Raw genomic sequence first — 17,309 nt, forward strand, 5'->3', positions numbered from 1 at the left:
ATCAAAAAAAGTTGTACCTCTATATCTCCGAAACCGCTCCATGGAGAAAATTGAAGCATGGCTCATTCTCAAGTACTCCCCTTGGGGAATAAGATATGTTAATGATGATGTCATCGGTGCCTTCGTTATGATGTCATAATTCGACAAGTACAACACTTATCCGATCATTGTGAATTTTTTTCTCAGCAACTGTTGGTCTGATGGGCACAAAATTCTCATCACTGGAGCACCTCCTCATGTAGAATATTTTAATGATAATCATGACGTCATAGGTCATGTGGTACAGGCGCCATCTTGGAAAAACCGAAAAATGTTGCACCTATATATCTCCAAAACCACTGCATGGAAAAAATTGAAACATGGGAATAGGTGTTGTTAACGATGACGTCATTAGTGCCATAATTATGATGTCATAATTCGACAGGGACAACGCTTAGTCTGATCAGTTTGAAATGTATTGAGCGTGATCTATGCAACAATTATATTAGAGAATATAAATGTATGATGTCACCGCTCACGTGGTCTGGCAGCCATATTCGATCAAAGAAAAAAAATGTTCAAAAACAGAAGAGTTGGCTCGCAACAAGTTGACTGCGCAGGGTAAGTCTTCTATGAATACCATCTAGTTTGAGTTTGTTTGAGTTTATTATTAAATTTCATTCATGCTCAAGACGAGAGGATTTCCAATATTTTTTTGGAATAAGCTGAATATTGAGGTTGATCTTTATTCGTAAATAATGGAGGATCAAGGACTGACAATAACTCAGTTGTACCTTTTTCTTTTCGTCTTTATATTCAGCTCTCTATTCTTCCACTGAACAGTGTGGTTCATTCTCAACATGAAGCTTCTTTCAGCTACTCCTTCCTGGTGGCCGGTGCACTGGGAGGAAGACAGCTCAGCTTGGTCATCACCCTGAGTTATCATCATGATCAGGTGACAGTTGGTTAACTGAAACTTTTCTTTTTTATATTGTTACGTGGTCCCCTCAGTGCATACCAGGTCTCGGTGACCCCCGGACCGTGAGAGGACCTTCGCCAGCAAATAGTATTATATAGGCGCATTCGCCACGCAATCCATAGGAATTTCACCCAGGCGACAACTGATGTGCAAGTATATATTTCCAATGGTAATGATACCAAACACTTTCAAAGACACAACCACGGAGATTTTCCCCGAGCAATCAACAATACACAACCAGGCACAATCAATATTACAACCATGTGAACTCATCTACACAAACTCTAAGATGGCCATCTTAATCTTATACATTCCTCACGTGAGCCCCACTCCTGACTCCCTCCGTGGTCAATGTCTCTCCTCTCCGCACACGGGCGGTTGAACGAGCCCCGGGCGGACGTGCTCTAAACGTGTCGTCTCGGACTGGGGCCGCGGCTGCCGCGCACCTCCTTGCCAAGCCACGGGGCAAACCCAGCGCGGCGTCCAACGTGCGCGAGGCCCCAAGTGCGGACCCGTACGCGTCTTTGTAGACGGGGCAAAACCCAGCGCGGCTTTCGACGCGAGCGAGGCCCAACGTGCGGACCCGTACGCGTCTTTGTAGACGGGGCAAACTGTCCCGGACGCTTGGTTTTGTGCACGAACTCACGGTGACTGGACGTGTCAAAAGGTATTTACCGCCCAGGTAACTCCTCTCGCCAGACGTTTCGCAACGGCGCGTTTTCCGCGCAGCGTAAGGTCGATTCCACCTTCTCGTCGTCGCGGGGCGAGGAAGAAGAAAAACCTTCCTTTCCCTCGTGTCTTTTTCCTCCCTCCTCGTCACTTCCGCTTCCGGCCACTTCCGTTTCCTGCCACTCTTTCAGAAGGGCTCCTGACCCTCCAACCACAACAACTACACAACAACTTAATATACTACACACGGAAGCAAAGACCTGCATGGTAATTTACATACATTCACCTAAATATGTAACACTCCCCCCCTTCAAGAAAGAAAGTTTGAACCCAGCGAAAACTTTCTTTGCCGGCCAATTTGGAGAAACAACCAGATAACTCAACCCCCCCACATTATCAGTTCCCCCCGGGCACAGTTATCACTTAAAAATAAAGCCAGTTAAGCCACTCGATAGCACTTTTCCGGGAGGCCAAGCCGAGTATTCACTACATGGATGCCTTTAGGAACGCGGAGTTCACGGTTAGTCCGTGCAGGAAAGTTCTCTACATGGGCGCCTTGAGGAACGTGGAGTTCACGGTTAGTCCGTGCAGGAAAGTTCTCTACATGGGCGCCTTGAGGAACGTGGAGTTCACGGTTAGTCCGTGCAGGAAAGTTCACTACATGGACGCCTTTAGGAACGGCGTTCACGGTTAATTCGTGTAGGAATCTTGGCTCGGCGGCTCCGCCGCCTTCAGGGCTTCAACTTCTCAGAACGTCCCTAATAATTAGGGTGGGACCACTGGTCCCTGTAGTCCCCTGAATACCGGTCTTCTTCTCGGCCACTACTTTGCCAATTCTTCCTTCGGGAGCGGCCGTAACTCAGGGAGCCTCCATAATAATATTGACTGCGGCCACCACCAAAACTACCGCCCAGTTGTCCTCTCCTGTAGACCTCTCGACGCCTACGAAATGCCTTCCCTACTGTTATGGTCCGACCCTCCAAATCCTTGCCATTCCAATTCTTCTCTGCCTCTCTGGCGTCTTTTGTGCTGGCAAACGTGACAAAGCCGAACCCTCTTGACTGTTGCGTTTCCCAGTCTCTTACCAACCGCACTTCCACCAGCGGCCCATATCTGTTGAAGACAGAGGTCAGAACTTCTTCCTCTGTTTTGAAGTTCAGTCCCCCTACAAATAACTTGGCACTTTTGTCACCATCCCGAGCTGGTGTGGTGTTATTTTCCCTGCTGGGCTCTTTATCAACCCTCAGGTTACCATAAACTTGACCCCCGGCCAAATCATTCCCGAGAACCACAGATACACCCTCTACAGGAAACGTGGCTTGTAAACCGACGGTGACCGGTCCTGACACCAAATCGGACTCCAACTGGATGACCTGAAGGGGAGCACTAACACCGCCCCCGATCCCCTGTAAACGAACACTATCCCTCGTTGCCGTCTCCTCGGACCATGGCAAAATGCCTTCAAGCATTAAAGATTGATGGGCCCCTGTGTCTCTCAATATCCTAACCGGTCTCCGGTTAGTCGAGGCTCCATCCAGTGACACAAACCCCTCGGAAATAAATGGTTGGTAACCCTCTTGATGGCGATTTCTTACGCTAGCCATCGCATTCGGAGTTGTAATAGTCGGACTCCGCTCTGGGTTGTCCCTTTTCATGAGGTAACAACTGGACATCAAGTGTCCAGGTTTTTTGCAAAACGCGCAAGTAGGCCCGGAGGAAAAACTCGGGGTCTGCCTCGGGCCCCCCGAACTATAAGTTTGTCTTGGGCCCGCATCCCTCTGATTTCGAACCGGTGGGGTATCATAGTTGTCCCCATAATCATCTCGAGGCCGCCGCCATGTATGGTCGTTCTCCGCACCTGCTGTTCCCCACCTCCCCTGCGGAGATCTAGGCGAGGAGTTAGGTTCGTGGACCCCTATTCGGTGGGTTAAGGCATAATCATCTGCCATGGTGGCTGCGTCCCACAACTTTGGTACCTTCTTTTCCTGCAGGTACACTTTGATGTCCTCGTGGACACACTGCTGGAATTCCTCCACCAGGATCAAGTCCCGCAATGTCTCGAAGTCTTTCCCGACTCCTTTTGACTCACACCACCGATCAAACATGTTTTCTTTCACTCTGGCAAACTCCACATGGGTCTCACTCTCCCTCTTCCTGGCATTCCTGAATTTTTGCCTGTAAGCTTCCGGAACCAACTCATAGGCTTTGAGGATGTGCTTCTTCAGTACCTCATAATCTGCACATTGGTCCATTGGTAGCGCCGAATAAATTTCCTGAGCTTTCCCCACCAGCACACTTTGCACGAGTATGGTCCATGCCTCCTCCGGCCAGTTTAATTGTCGAGCCACTTTCTCAAAGTGTGGAAAAAATTTCGCGACTTCTTTTTCACTGAACGGTGGAACCAGCCTCACATGTCTGCCCACATCCCAGGTTTTCTGGTTAGGTGTCGACCCCGTCAGCAAGGGTGGTGCCTCTCCCCGTTCTCTCATTAACTCCAGCTCCTTGAATTTGATTTCTTGCTGAAGCTGCATGTCACGTTCCTTTAATTCCCTTTCCGCTTTTCTCTCCTCTGCTTCGAGGTCCCTTGCAGCTCTCCTTTCCTCTGCTTGTTCCTTTTCTCTTCTTTCCTGGAGTTCTCTTTCCACTCTCCTTTCCTCTGCTTGTTTCTCTTCTCTCCTCTCTTCTGCTTTCCTTTCCTCTTCTGCTCTTTCCTTTTCTGCTTTCCTTTCTTCTTCTGCTAACCTTTCCTGGAGTTCTCGTTCCACTCTCCTTTCTTGTGCTTGTTTCTCTTCTCTTCTCTCTTCTGCTTTCCTTTCTTCTTCTGCTCTTTCCTTTTCTGCTTTCCTTTCCTCTTCTTTTATCCGTTCCTGGCTCCGTAATTGCAACTCCAGTTTCCGGAGCTCAACGTCTTCTGGTTCTTCGGGTAGCCACTCCCAGGCTAACTCGTCCCATGTTCCTAATCCCACCATAGATTGTATCACCGTGGCCTGCAACTCTGCCTTCCTCAAATTAGTTCGGACCTCCAAGTTAAAATGTTTGGCCAATTTCAAGAGATCCGACTTTAGCAACGCTCGGAACTGTGCCTCACTCGGGGTTACCCCAAAGTTCTGTGCCACAAACGCCATGGTGCCTATCGTTAACACCTGTTAACCTTCACCCCAAGACTTTCCCCAATTTCTCAAAAAAATATATTACCAATTAATAATTAATTAATAAATTTTAATTACCAAAAATATTATTATTTTATTATTTTATACACTTTTAGATCCCGGACGTAGACCCAATTGCGAAACCGCAAATCGTAATTTGGACGAGCCCCCAATTCTGTTACGTGGTCCCCTCAGTGCATACCAGGTCTCGGTGACCCCCGGACCGTGAGAGGACCTTCGCCAGCAAATAGTATTATATAGGCGCATTCGCCACGCAATCCATAGGAATTTCACCCAGGCGACAACTGATGTGCAAGTATATATTTCCAATGGTAATGATACCAAACACTTTCAAAGACACAACCACGGAGATTTTCCCCGAGCAATCAACAATACACAACCAGGCACAATCAATATTACAACCATGTGAACTCATCTACACAAACTCTAAGATGGCCATCTTAATCTTATACATTCCTCACGTGAGCCCCACTCCTGACTCCCTCCGTGGTCAATGTCTCTCCTCTCCGCACACGGGCGGTTGAACGAGCCCCGGGCGGACGTGCTCTAAACGTGTCGTCTCGGACTGGGGCCGCGGCTGCCGCGCACCTCCTTGCCAAGCCACGGGGCAAACCCAGCGCGGCGTCCAACGTGCGCGAGGCCCCAAGTGCGGACCCGTACGCGTCTTTGTAGACGGGGCAAAACCCAGCGCGGCTTTCGACGCGAGCGAGGCCCAACGTGCGGACCCGTACGCGTCTTTGTAGACGGGGCAAACTGTCCCGGACGCTTGGTTTTGTGCACGAACTCACGGTGACTGGACGTGTCAAAAGGTATTTACCGCCCAGGTAACTCCTCTCGCCAGACGTTTCGCAACGGCGCGTTTTCCGCGCAGCGTAAGGTCGATTCCACCTTCTCGTCGTCGCGGGGCGAGGAAGAAGAAAAACCTTCCTTTCCCTCGTGTCTTTTTCCTCCCTCCTCGTCACTTCCGCTTCCGGCCACTTCCGTTTCCTGCCACTCTTTCAGAAGGGCTCCTGACCCTCCAACCACAACAACTACACAACAACTTAATATACTACACACGGAAGCAAAGACCTGCATGGTAATTTACATACATTCACCTAAATATGTAACAATATGCATAGTCGAGGCTCATGGAAGAGGTAGTACACTGAACAGATCAGGAAGTAACAGGATAAAAACAACTGCAGGGAGAGGGGGCAAACACCAACAGCGGAGTTGAAGGACAAGATAGGGGGAGACTTAGACAAACAAGGTGTGTGGGGAGGAATGGGGTGCAGGAGAGGATGCATGGGGTGGACAATATGGATACAGAAGTTAACTATCAGGAGGGGAAACTGGAAATTTGGAAAGGGAGGAGATTAGGGTGTTGTGTGGGGTAGGGAGGTTAACGAAGGTAGAAAAGATCGTGGATTTGGATGGGGGGGGGGGGGGGGTGATCTGAGATGGTGGTGAACAGGTGTCTTGAAGACATGGAGGGAAGAATGAGATCGAAGAGGATGTGCAAGTTGGTTTCACAGGTGGGAAAAAGAGGAACAAATTAGTGGAGGTGAGCAATGATTCTGGATTTAAGTAGTTTCACCAGAAAGGGGTTGATGGTGGACTGTGTGTGCCCTGAATAAACCTAAGGGGGGTGGAGGGAGAAGCATGGAAAGAGTAAAGGGTGCAAGACCAGAAAGGTGCTGGTGGAAGACACAAAGACCACCGACCTGTCTGTGAAGATGTAGTAATAGACCCATAGACTCAGTCTCATCGCATGAGATTCCAATAGTCTTAAAGGCCTTGGATTCCACGGCATCAAGCTGAGCAAGATGTGAGAGGCAGGAGAGCCAGCCCAAAGGGGAGAGCAGTACTCCATCAAGCTGCAGATGAAGGCCATACACATACAGTAGGTGCATAGGAGTTCAAATGTTTCAAGGAAGGATTTTGTACAACAGAGGATGCCCAGTCACAGCTGACTTTGCAGGCCAACTTTGAAATGTGGTTTGACCAAGAAGGATTATGGCTGATATCAAGACCCTGGAGTTTAAATGACTGAACTTCCTGAAGAGGATTGTTAAGAAAGTAGATGGGGAGGTGGTGAGGATGGCTGCCAGATGGTTCTTTCAGAGAGAGATAGTGAGGGTGTGAGACTTGAAAGATTGAAAGACATATTCCAAGTGTTTGACTATCTTGTGATGTTTTCAAGGTCTGAAAGGCGAGAAGAGACTGCAGCGTGCCTGTCTGAAAGGTGAGGGATGTCATGGCAGATGGTGGAGTCATCAGCAGATAGATAAAGAGGATTTTCCAGAGTCAACAAGATCATTTATGAAGATCAGGAAAAGGACTGGGCCCAGAACATTACCTTTGGCACTCCAGCCTTGACAGGCAGAGGAGATGACAGGATGTTTTGTTTTTTTTCACTCTGGACTCTCATGTTTCTATCCTCTGCTTCAGATCGTTGGTACATCAGGTGCACTTCCTGATTCCTTCATTGTCAGACTCTTCCTATTGGATTCTTGTAGGTCTATAAAACTTCTGGATCAGAGGAGAGTGCTGTGGTCCACATAAAAGCAGGATCCACCCCTTTTCCTAATAATATAGTCTTGCTTTGTTAAAATGCTAATGAAGAACAAAAGTCACAAAGGTGAGAATTACTAAATCTGATCATTGGTGGAGTTATGACTTTGCCTCCTTGGATTTTACAAAATGCACCTTTTTGCAATAAATGCACCTGTAGCGGTTACCGCTGGATGCACACAATCGCCTTGCACCGGCCAGAACATGCACCGGCCTTGCACCGGCACCGGCCAAAACACGGCCAGACGCGCCTCTCCCAGGCATGCCCGGACTCACTGTTCCCGGGCACGCCCGAACCTCCCGGGCACGCCCGGTCTCGTCTTTCCCGGGCATGCCCGCTCTCGCCTTTCCAGGGCTCGCCCAGAGCGTCCGGGCATGCCCGCTCTCGCCTTTCCAGTGCTCGTCCAGAGCGCCCGGGCACGCCCAGCCTCGACTTGCCAGGCCGCAGCCAAACACGCCCGGGCAGCTCCAGACTCGCCTTTCCAAGGCTCGCCCTTGACATCCGGGCATGCCCGGTATAGCTTTTGCCGGGCAAACTTCCCGACATAAATGTGTATATATTGTTGCGGATATGAGGACTGTATTTTTTTGATTGTGTGCTGTATTATTATTATTATTGTTTATTCTGCGCCCCCCTACCTCCGGAGATGTGTAAAGGTGAAAGGGCATCCCATAATTAGTCCACAAGCATACACGTCAGCCAAATAATAGAATACCCCTGTTTGATAGTTATCTCTTATTCTGTGTTTTAGAGTAAGGCTGTGTCTCCCATTAATTGAAGTACTCCATTGCACCAGTGAAAGAGAATAGATCCCCTTTCATTCCCATCCCCAAAATCTCCATTTCCTTTTACATCCCCTCTCGTGATTGCCAACCCTCGATTGCCAATTACCTCCCCTCCAAAACCACCATTGACCACGAGGCAGGGTCGGAGAAGAAAGGCGTGTCTCCACCTCGTCATAGAGGGGAGGAGTGAGCCAGAGGGTCGCATGACCAACCAGGGCCGAGGTGAGCACACCGATGGGCGTGTCCTGAAGGCCGGCAGCTTGATCGCTAGAGGTGCTATAAAGGCGCGCGCGCAAGTGGCGTGAAAGGGGGAGTCGTCAGTTGGTCGTCAGTGGAGGGTCAGTGGTTGCGTTGGTTGCGGTAAGAAGTCGGTGGTGAGAAGTGGTGGCGTCGAGTGGTCAGTGGTTACGTTGGTTGCGTTGAGTTGTCGGTGGTGAGGAGACACCAGGGCCAAGAGAGAGAAGGTTCAAGGTCAATTACCAGCAGTTGCGCCAGAGACGGCAGACGCGCCCTGAGGTGAGCCAGAGAAGCAGCTTTGGCTCCACAAGCAGCGTTGACTCCACCAGGCAGCTCCAACCCGTTACCCCGCGGGGACCAGATAGCGGTGGCATCGGTGGCCGTCGAGGTCCAGCCGACGTCCCGTGCGGGATCAAGCCCGAACCATCTGCCCCAGCTGAACCTTCCCATTCCTCCTTCCAGCATTCATTCCTGCCTTTCCACCCTTCTTGTGTACGTGAGTTTGTTTTGTTTGTTCTGTCCCTGGGTTAATTAAGTCTGTATAAGCTAGTATTTGCACTGTGTCACCTGCGTCTTATGTGTTGTAAATAAACTTGATTGCTCCTTTTTGCTTGTGTGTGTACAATAAATCCAATTACTCTTCTGTCCGTCTTCTCGTTTTATTCCTTTTCCTCTTTGCATTTCGTCGTTTTAGTCTTTTCCCAGATTGGGCAGCTGCGGTGCGATACGGCCAAAGTTCTGGGTGAATCGGGTGAGTCGGGGATCCTGTAACGGTCGCGGTTGGACCATCCGCTCGGCCCATCATAACATCTAAACCGCGATCTGTAACAATATATTGCTGCCCGATAAACGGGCTTTTGTTCAGAATACCTGAGCTGTTTTGTTTCAATAAAGCAACTCGGACGAATTCCGTCTTTGGTCGCGTCACTTCTTTCGACTCGCGTTGGAGCGCAGCTCCTTCACTGGTGACCTACCGACATGGACACGGCAGTGACTCTTAAACTGCCTACCTTCTGGGAGGCTCACGCGGCTGTTTGGTTCGCCCAGGCGGACTCCCAGTTCGCCCTGCGAGGCATCACCGCGGACGACACCCGCTTCCACCACGTCGTGGCAGCGCTCGGTTCTGCCACCGCGGCCCGCGCCCTGAGCCTCCTCGAGCACCCGCCGGCTGCCGACAAGTATGACGCGCTGAAGACGCTCCTCCTCGACGCTTTCGCCCTCTCACCGGCGGCACGCGCACGGCGCCTGCTCGACCTGCCCGAGCTCGGCGACACGCGCCCGTCCGAGCGCATGGACTATATGCTCTCGTTGCTCGGTTAGCACTCTCCGGATTTTCTATTCCGCGAGTTGTTCCTTCGCCAGCTGCCTCACCCGGTACGCCTCGCCCTGGCTGGCACGTCGATCACCGATCCCCGCGCCCTCGCCAGGGAAGCCGATAAGATCTCCTCGGCGGGCCAACACATCGGCGCGGCTACCTGGAGCCTGCCGCCGTCCGAGGCGACGCCCACGACGCCCGAGCGCCCTGCGCGGTTGGAGGCCGAACTGCCGGTGAAACTGGCGGCCGCCACGCCGCACCGACCGCTTCCGACACGACGGCCGGGGCCTCCACCTGACCAGGCGTGGTGTTATTACCACGCCAGGTTCGGACACAAGGCTCGGACGTGCCGACCCCCGTGCACTTTCGGCAAGTCGGGAAACGGCCGGGCCGGCGTTCATTCCAAGCCATGAGCGCCGGCCACTCGGGCAACTTGCTTTTTATTCGGGACAAAGCGTCCGGGCGGCGTTTCCTTTGTGACACCGGCGCCCAACTGAGCGTCATACCCGCCTCCGAGCAGGACAGGCGGGACGCCGTTTGCGGCCCCTCTTTGGTCGCTGCTAATGGCTCGGCCATACGCACTTTCGGCCCACGCAACGTAACCCTCTGCTTCGGCAGCCAGCGCTTTCAGTGGACCTTTGTGACCGCCTGCGTCCCCATGGCTTTGCTGGGCGCCGACTTCCTCTGCGAGCACGGGCTGCTGGTCGACGTCAAACGTCGTCGCCTTGTCAACGCCGAGACCTTCAGCTCCCTGGCGTGCACGATGAGCAGCTCCGCGCCGACCGAACTGGCGTGCGCCCTCCCGACGGCGAACGAGTTCGCTCGCCTGCTCGCGGAATTCCCCGCCCTCACACGGCCGACGTTTTCGGCCGTCGCAGTGCGGCATGGGATCGAGCACCACATACCCACTACGGGCCCGCCGGTCTACGCCAGGGCCCGCCGCCTCGACCGGCCAAGCTCGCCGTGGCGAAGGCCGAGTTCGACGCGTTGGAGCACCTCGGCATCGTGCGGCGCTCCAATAGCGCGTGGGCCTCACCACTGCACATCGTGCCAAAGCCGGGGGGCGGATGGCGCCCGTGTGGCGACTACCGCCGCCTCAACGACGCTACCACCCCCGATAGGTACCCGATCCCGCACATCCAGGACTTTTCCGCCCGTTTGGCGGGACGGGTCATATTTTCCAAAATTGACCTGATACGGGGATACCACCAGGTACCTGTCCGGGCGGCCGACGTCCCGAAGACGGCCGTCATCACGCCGTTCGGCCTGTTCGAATTTTTGAGGATGCCGTTCGGCCTCAAGAACGCGGCCCAGGCGTTCCAGCGCTTAATGGACGGCGTGCTGCGCGACCTGCCATTTCTTTTCGTCTATCTGGATGACATCCTCGTCGCCAGCACGTCCCGCGCCGAGCACCTCCTCCACCTCCGAACACTGTTCGGTCGCCTCAGCGAGCACGGCTTAATTGTCAACCCGGCCAAATGCCACTTCGGCACAACGACCGTTGACTTTTTGGGCCACCGCATCACCAAGACCGGGGCCGTGCCGCTGCCGACCAAGGTCGAGGCCATCACCACGTTCCCGCGTCCCCGTTCCATCAAGGTCCTACAAGAGTTCCTCGGTATGGTGAATTTTTATCACCGATTCGTGCCCCGCGCTGCTCAGCTCATGCGGCCCCTTTACGAGGCCCTCCGGGGCAAGCCGGCCAAGCATGACATCGTTTGGTCCGCGGCCATGGACGCGGCCTTCGCGAGCGCAAAACGGGCCCTCGCCGACGCAACGCTGCTGGCTCACCCGGTGCTCAACGCGCCCATCGCCCTCACTACGGACGCCTCCAACTACGCGGTGGGCGCCGTCCATGAACAATGGGTGGACGGGGTTTGGCAGCCACTCGCTTTTTTCAGCCGGCAGCTCCGGCCGAACAAGTTAAAATACAGCACGTTCGACCGCGAGCTGCTCGGTCTATTCCTGGCCGTTCGCCATTTCCGACACCTCCTGGAGGGCCGCCCGTTCACGGCTTTCGTCGACCACAAGCCGTTGGTCTACGCAATGGCCAAAGTCACAGAGCCGTGGTCGGCCCGCCAGCAGCGCCACCTCTCCGCCGTGTCGGAATTCACCACGGACATCCGGCACGTCGCCGGCAAAGACAACGCTGTGGCCGACTGTCTTTCTCGGGCCAGCGCGAACGCGGTCCACCTCGGCGTGGACTTCGCGCTCATGGCGGCCGACCAGACCACCGACACCTCGGTGCAGGCCCTCCGGGCGGCGGACACGGGCCTCCGCCTGGCCGACATCCCCTTCGCGGGCACCGTCCTGCTCTGCGACGTCTCCCAGGGCCAGCCTCGCTCCATCGTGCCCGTTTCCTGGCAGCGCCGCATCTTCGCCTCCATCCACGGCCTTTCTCACCCGGGCCGGAAAGCTTCTCAGAAGCTGGTGTCGGCGCGTTTCGTCTGGCACGGCCTTCGACGGAACGTCCGCGACTGGGCCAATGCCTGCACGGCCTGCCAGCGGGCCAAGGTCCACCGCCACACCCAGGCCCCGCTGGCACCTTTCACCGTGCCTGCACGGCGTTTCGACCACGTCCACGTGGACCTGGTGGGTCCCCTGCCCCCATCGCGGGGGTTCACCCACCTGCTCACCATGGTGGACAGGACCACCAGGTGGCCGGAGGCCGTGCCCCTCACCTCCACCACCACCGCCGACGTGGCGCAGGCGTTCATCGCCACCTGGGTCACGCGCTTCGGCGCACCGGCGGACATCTCGTCCGACCGCGGCCCACAGTTCACGTCCGAACTTTGGGGCGCGGTCGCCCGCTCGTTGGGGGTCACGCTGCACCGCACCACGGCCTACCACCCCCAAGCCAACGGGTTGTGCGAGCGGTTTCACCGCTCCATGAAGGCCGCACTCATGGCCGGCCTTCAGGACGACGGTTGGACCGACCGGCTGCCGTGGGTCCTTTTGGGCCTCCGCACGGCCCCCAAGGAGGACCTCCGGGCGTCCGCCGCCGAGCTCGTCTACGGCCAGCCGCTCCGTGTCCCGGGCGAGTTCGTGCCCGACGCTACCAGTCCCTGGTCCGCCGCATACCAGCGCTCGGACCTCCAGGAGGCCGCCCGCCGATTTGCCCCCGTGCCAACGTCCCGCCACGTTGGCCCCAGTCCTACGTCCCCCCGGCGCTTCGCACAGCGGAGTACGTCTTTGTGCGTCATGACGCGCACCGGGGGCCACTCCGGCCGCCGTACGACGGGCCCTTCCGGGTCCTGCGACGGGGCGACAAGTCCTTTGTCGTCGACGTTGGCGGCCGGTCGGACCGGATCTCTGTGGACCGCCTCAAACCGGCGCACATGGACGTCGACCGACCACCACGGTTGGCCCTTCCTCCGCGGCGAGGCCGCCCCCCGTCCACAGTTCCCCCCGCTCGACCACCCACCACCACGTCGGACCCCTCCCCACGACCCTCCAGGGGTCGCTTCGGCCGGGTCATCCGGACCCCCCTTAAATTGACCCTGCCGGTGCAGGTCGATTCTGGAGGGGCGTGTGTAGCGGTTACCGCTGGATGCACACAATCGCCTTGCACCGGCCAGAACACGGCCAGACGCGCCTCTCCCGGGCACGCCCGAACCTCCCGGGCACGCCCGCCCGGTCTCGTCTTTCCCGGGCATGCCCGCTCTCGCCTTTCCAGGGCTCGCCCAGAGCGTCCGGGCATGCCCGCTATTGCCTTTCCAGGGCTCGCCCAGAGCGTCCGGGCATGCCCGCTATCGCCTTTCCAGGGCTCGCCCAGAGCGTCCGGGCATGCCCGCTCTCGCCTTTACAGTGTTCGTCCAGAGCGCCGGGCACGCCCAGCCTCGACTTGCCAGGCCGCAGCCAAACACGCCCGGGCAGGTCCAGACTCGCCTTTCCAAGGCTCGCCCTTGACACCCGGGCATGCCCGGTATAGCTTTTGCCGGGCAAACTTCCCGACATAAATGTGTATATTTATTGCTGCCCGATAAACGGGCTTTTGTTCAGAATACCTGAGCTGTTTTGTTTCAATAAAGCAACTCGGACGAATTCCGTCTTTGGTCGCGTCACTTCTTTCGACTCGCGTTGGAGCGCAGCTCCTTCACACCTTTAATTGGCACTACTACTACTACTACTTCTTTGACACCCCCAGTTATTCCCAACTTCTTGTGGGGTCAGCCAGGGAACGTTTTTCACCTAAGTCTTTCACGAAGCAGCTGCAGCTAGGCCTGATGCTCGACCTAAGGTGATTTGGGCAGGATTATTTGGACACTGTGTAAATGGTTGGATTAGCATCCTTAACCTGAACCTTTCCATATGTTTTCCTCCAAATTTCTTCACTGGAGTTAACCTCAGAGTCCTTGCTTGACTGATCGGAATCTCTCAGCTTGTGCTGAATGTTCTTGATAACGTGTAAAAAGTTCTGGGATATTTCATCAGTTCGAGCCAAGAACATTTCGTGAATGGTTTTTCTCAACCCACTTTTTCGCCGTAGGTTATTAAAATAAAAATTACCTGAGAATATAGCTCAAAGTATGGCTTCTACATATACTTCCGGGTAGGCCGAAGGGATTATTCACAACTTTTGGAAGCTGTTTGTGCTGTTCAAACTAATACCGATCCATTTTTTGACCTCTATGTGTTTCTCGAATGTGCAGGGAAGCTATAAGGAGGCCATTTTCAACAAGACTCTGATGGTGACCGAGTCGTCAGACGAGTTTGATGGGGAGACGTGAGTTTGTGCCAAGGACCACAGCTTACCAGGAGTGCAGCTGGAGATGAGAAATGGTAACTGTGATGGAGTTAGAGTAAGTCAATATAGTTTGTTAACCAGCATTCTGCTTTTGCAGGTTTTTCTTGTACGTGTTTTTGGGTGCTCTTGCAATACTGCTGCTGATTGGTGCTCATCAACTGCTGGATGTAAGAAAGGTAAGCTCACCGGTAACCTACTCATTGTCACCATCTTGCAATTTCTACTTAAGGAGGGCTGCCGATATTATAATTATAATAACTAGCAGGGGCTTCACACAAACACTTGAAAATATTAAAATAGATCTTTACAAATCATCATCATGGTTTCCCTTTGTCGCAGATGATGGCTGTTCACATGTGATGTGCAAATAACCTGGGAAAGTGTAGTACGAGCTGCTGAACCAGATAACTACCACACTGAGATGATAAACAGTACAATCTGGTGCCAAGGGATATACAGTCACGTGAAAAAGTAAGGACACTCCATGTAAAGTTTTGACTTTTTCAACATATTTCAACATACAGCTATTTGATCTTCATTTCAACAATATTGATAGATAAAGGTGATATAATATAACAAATATCATGAAACATTTACATTTCGTAGTCCATTGTATAATTTAAATAAACATAAATGCAAATTTCGCATGTGGAAAAAGTAAGTACACCCTTGGCTCTAATAGGTGGTATTTCCCCCTATGGCAGAAACAACCTCAAGTAGGTGTTTCTTATAACTGTCTACCAGTCTCTGACATCGACTGGGAGAAATTTTTGCCCACTCCTCCATGCAGAATTCTTTCAGCTGTGCGATGTTTGAGGGGTTTCTTGCATGCACAGCTCGTTTCAAATCCCCCCACAACATCTCGATGGGATTTAGATCCGGGCTTTGACTTGGCCATTCCAGAACCCTCCATTTCTTTGTTTTCAGCCATTCCTTGGTGGATTTACTGGTATGTTTAGGGTCATTGTCATGTTGCAAGGTCCACCTTCGGTTGAGCTTCAACTTTCTGACAGATGGCCTCACATTATCCTCAAGCACCCTCTGGTACAATGAAGAATTCATAGTGGATTCTATGATGGTGAGCTGCCCAGGCCCTGATGCAGCAAAGCTGCCCCAAACCACAATATTTCCACCACCATGCTTTACAGTTGGTATCAGGTTCTTGTGGTCAAATGCTGTCTTTGGTTTTCGCCAAACATGTCTTCTGGTACTGTGGCCAAATAGCTCTACCTTTGACTCATCTGTCCAGAACACATTGTTCCAGAAGTGCTGGTCTTTGCCTGGGTGTTCATTGGCAAACTTTAGTCTTGCCCTGATGTTCTTTCTGGACAGCAAAGGTTTCCTCCTAGCACACCTCCCATGTAGATCAAATTTGTGCAGCCTCTTTCTAATGGTAGACTCGTGCACTTTGACATCAACAGTGGCAAGAGCTACCTGTAGGTCCCGTGATGACATTCTGGGGTTCTTCGAGACTTCTTTCAGCATCTTGCGGTCTGCTCTCGGGCTGAACTTGCTGGGGCGGCCTGGCCTGAACAAGTTGGCAGTTGTTTGGAATCTTCTCCACTTGTAGATGATCTTCCGGACAGTCGAATGATCGATTTCAAATTGTTTGGAGATCTTTGTAAATCCCTTCCCAGACTCGTAGGCATCAATAACCTTCTTTCTGAAGGCCTCAGAGAGCTCTTTTGATCTTGGCATGGTGACGCCACATACTTCAACAACAAAGAGCAAACCAAACGAAATGTCTGAGGTTTAAATAAGACAGGTTCCTCCAAGATCCTCTCTAACGATGTTCTAATCATTTGCACCTGAGCTGGTGCACCTGATTCTAATTTTAGGTATTTGAAGTAGTGATAAATGTAGGGGTGTACTTACTTTTTCCACATGCGAAATTTGCATTTATGTTCATTTAAATTATACAATGGACTACAAAATGTAAATGTTTCATGATATTTGTTATATTATATCACCTTTATCTGTCAATATTGTTGAAATGAAGAACAAATAGCTGTATGTTGAAATATGTTGAAAAAGTCAAAACTTTACATGGGGTGTACTTACTTTTTCACGTGACTGTACCTATAAACTATCCTGATAGTCCATGTTTTACCTATAGTATGTAACTGAAGAAGAAGAAGACCACTCATTTAGCATCTTCAGACACATAGGTCTGCCAAAGCAGTTTCCTTGGCTATTGGGCACAATCCTGGACGGGTCGCCACTCTAACGCAGGATACCCAAATGGCTCATGCTTCCCAGTAACCTGGTACTCATTTTTCCGACCTCGGAAGGTTGACAGGCTGAGTCAACCCACCTGGTGTTAATTCAACGGTATGACAGGGGCTTGAACTCAGGACCCTGAGATCTCAAGCCAGCTAGATTAACCGCTAAATCAACACCTGGCTTAGTATGTATCTGACATCAACTTAATTCAATGAATACGCTCTCAGATGTTAACCTGCCAGCATACTTGCTGCATTTCAAATGTGCTTTCTGTCACTTGTTGTCATCTACATAGTATGTAGGCAAACTGCAGAATATTTCACCCTCATCCCACCACCAAAGCAATATGTCCAATACATTATCTTCACTCCTGATATTTTTTTTGCAAGAACATTAGGGAAAACTTATCGGGGGCCAATTACACACTGGGGATTATTAATCTTATGCCCTACAACTAATTAACACAAAAGCCACGCCCCTTATGGCGACATGCAAACACTCTTAACCTGAATGCTTATCCTGCTTATGTACATCGAAATGGGCTTCTTTGTGTCACATGGTCCATGCTAAACTAATAATTCCTAACTTTCCTAAGGTATTTCATCCCTACCCCCACAAACGTAACATTACTTTTCTTCCTCGATGCTT

The 17,309-nt window shown here is 52.3% G+C and overlaps 1 protein-coding gene across 1 annotated transcript in view; it reads left to right on the plus strand.

The window, feature by feature from the left end:
• LOC137434993 (translocon-associated protein subunit alpha-like) overlaps positions 1 to 17,309 on the plus strand; it is a 37,078-nt gene that overhangs the window by 16,759 nt on the left and 3,010 nt on the right. The window contains exons 6-8 of the mRNA XM_068128302.2: positions 800 to 934; positions 14,344 to 14,417; positions 14,536 to 14,614. Coding sequence (XP_067984403.2) covers positions 800 to 934; positions 14,344 to 14,417; positions 14,536 to 14,614 — 288 coding nt within the window. The remainder of the gene's footprint in view (positions 1 to 799; positions 935 to 14,343; positions 14,418 to 14,535; positions 14,615 to 17,309) is intronic.

The sequence above is a fragment of the Myxine glutinosa genome, chromosome 9 (assembly GCF_964187855.1).
Source record: "Myxine glutinosa chromosome 9, kmMyxGlut1.1, whole genome shotgun sequence".
In the NCBI taxonomy this organism is placed as follows: Eukaryota; Metazoa; Chordata; class Myxini; order Myxiniformes; family Myxinidae; genus Myxine; species Myxine glutinosa.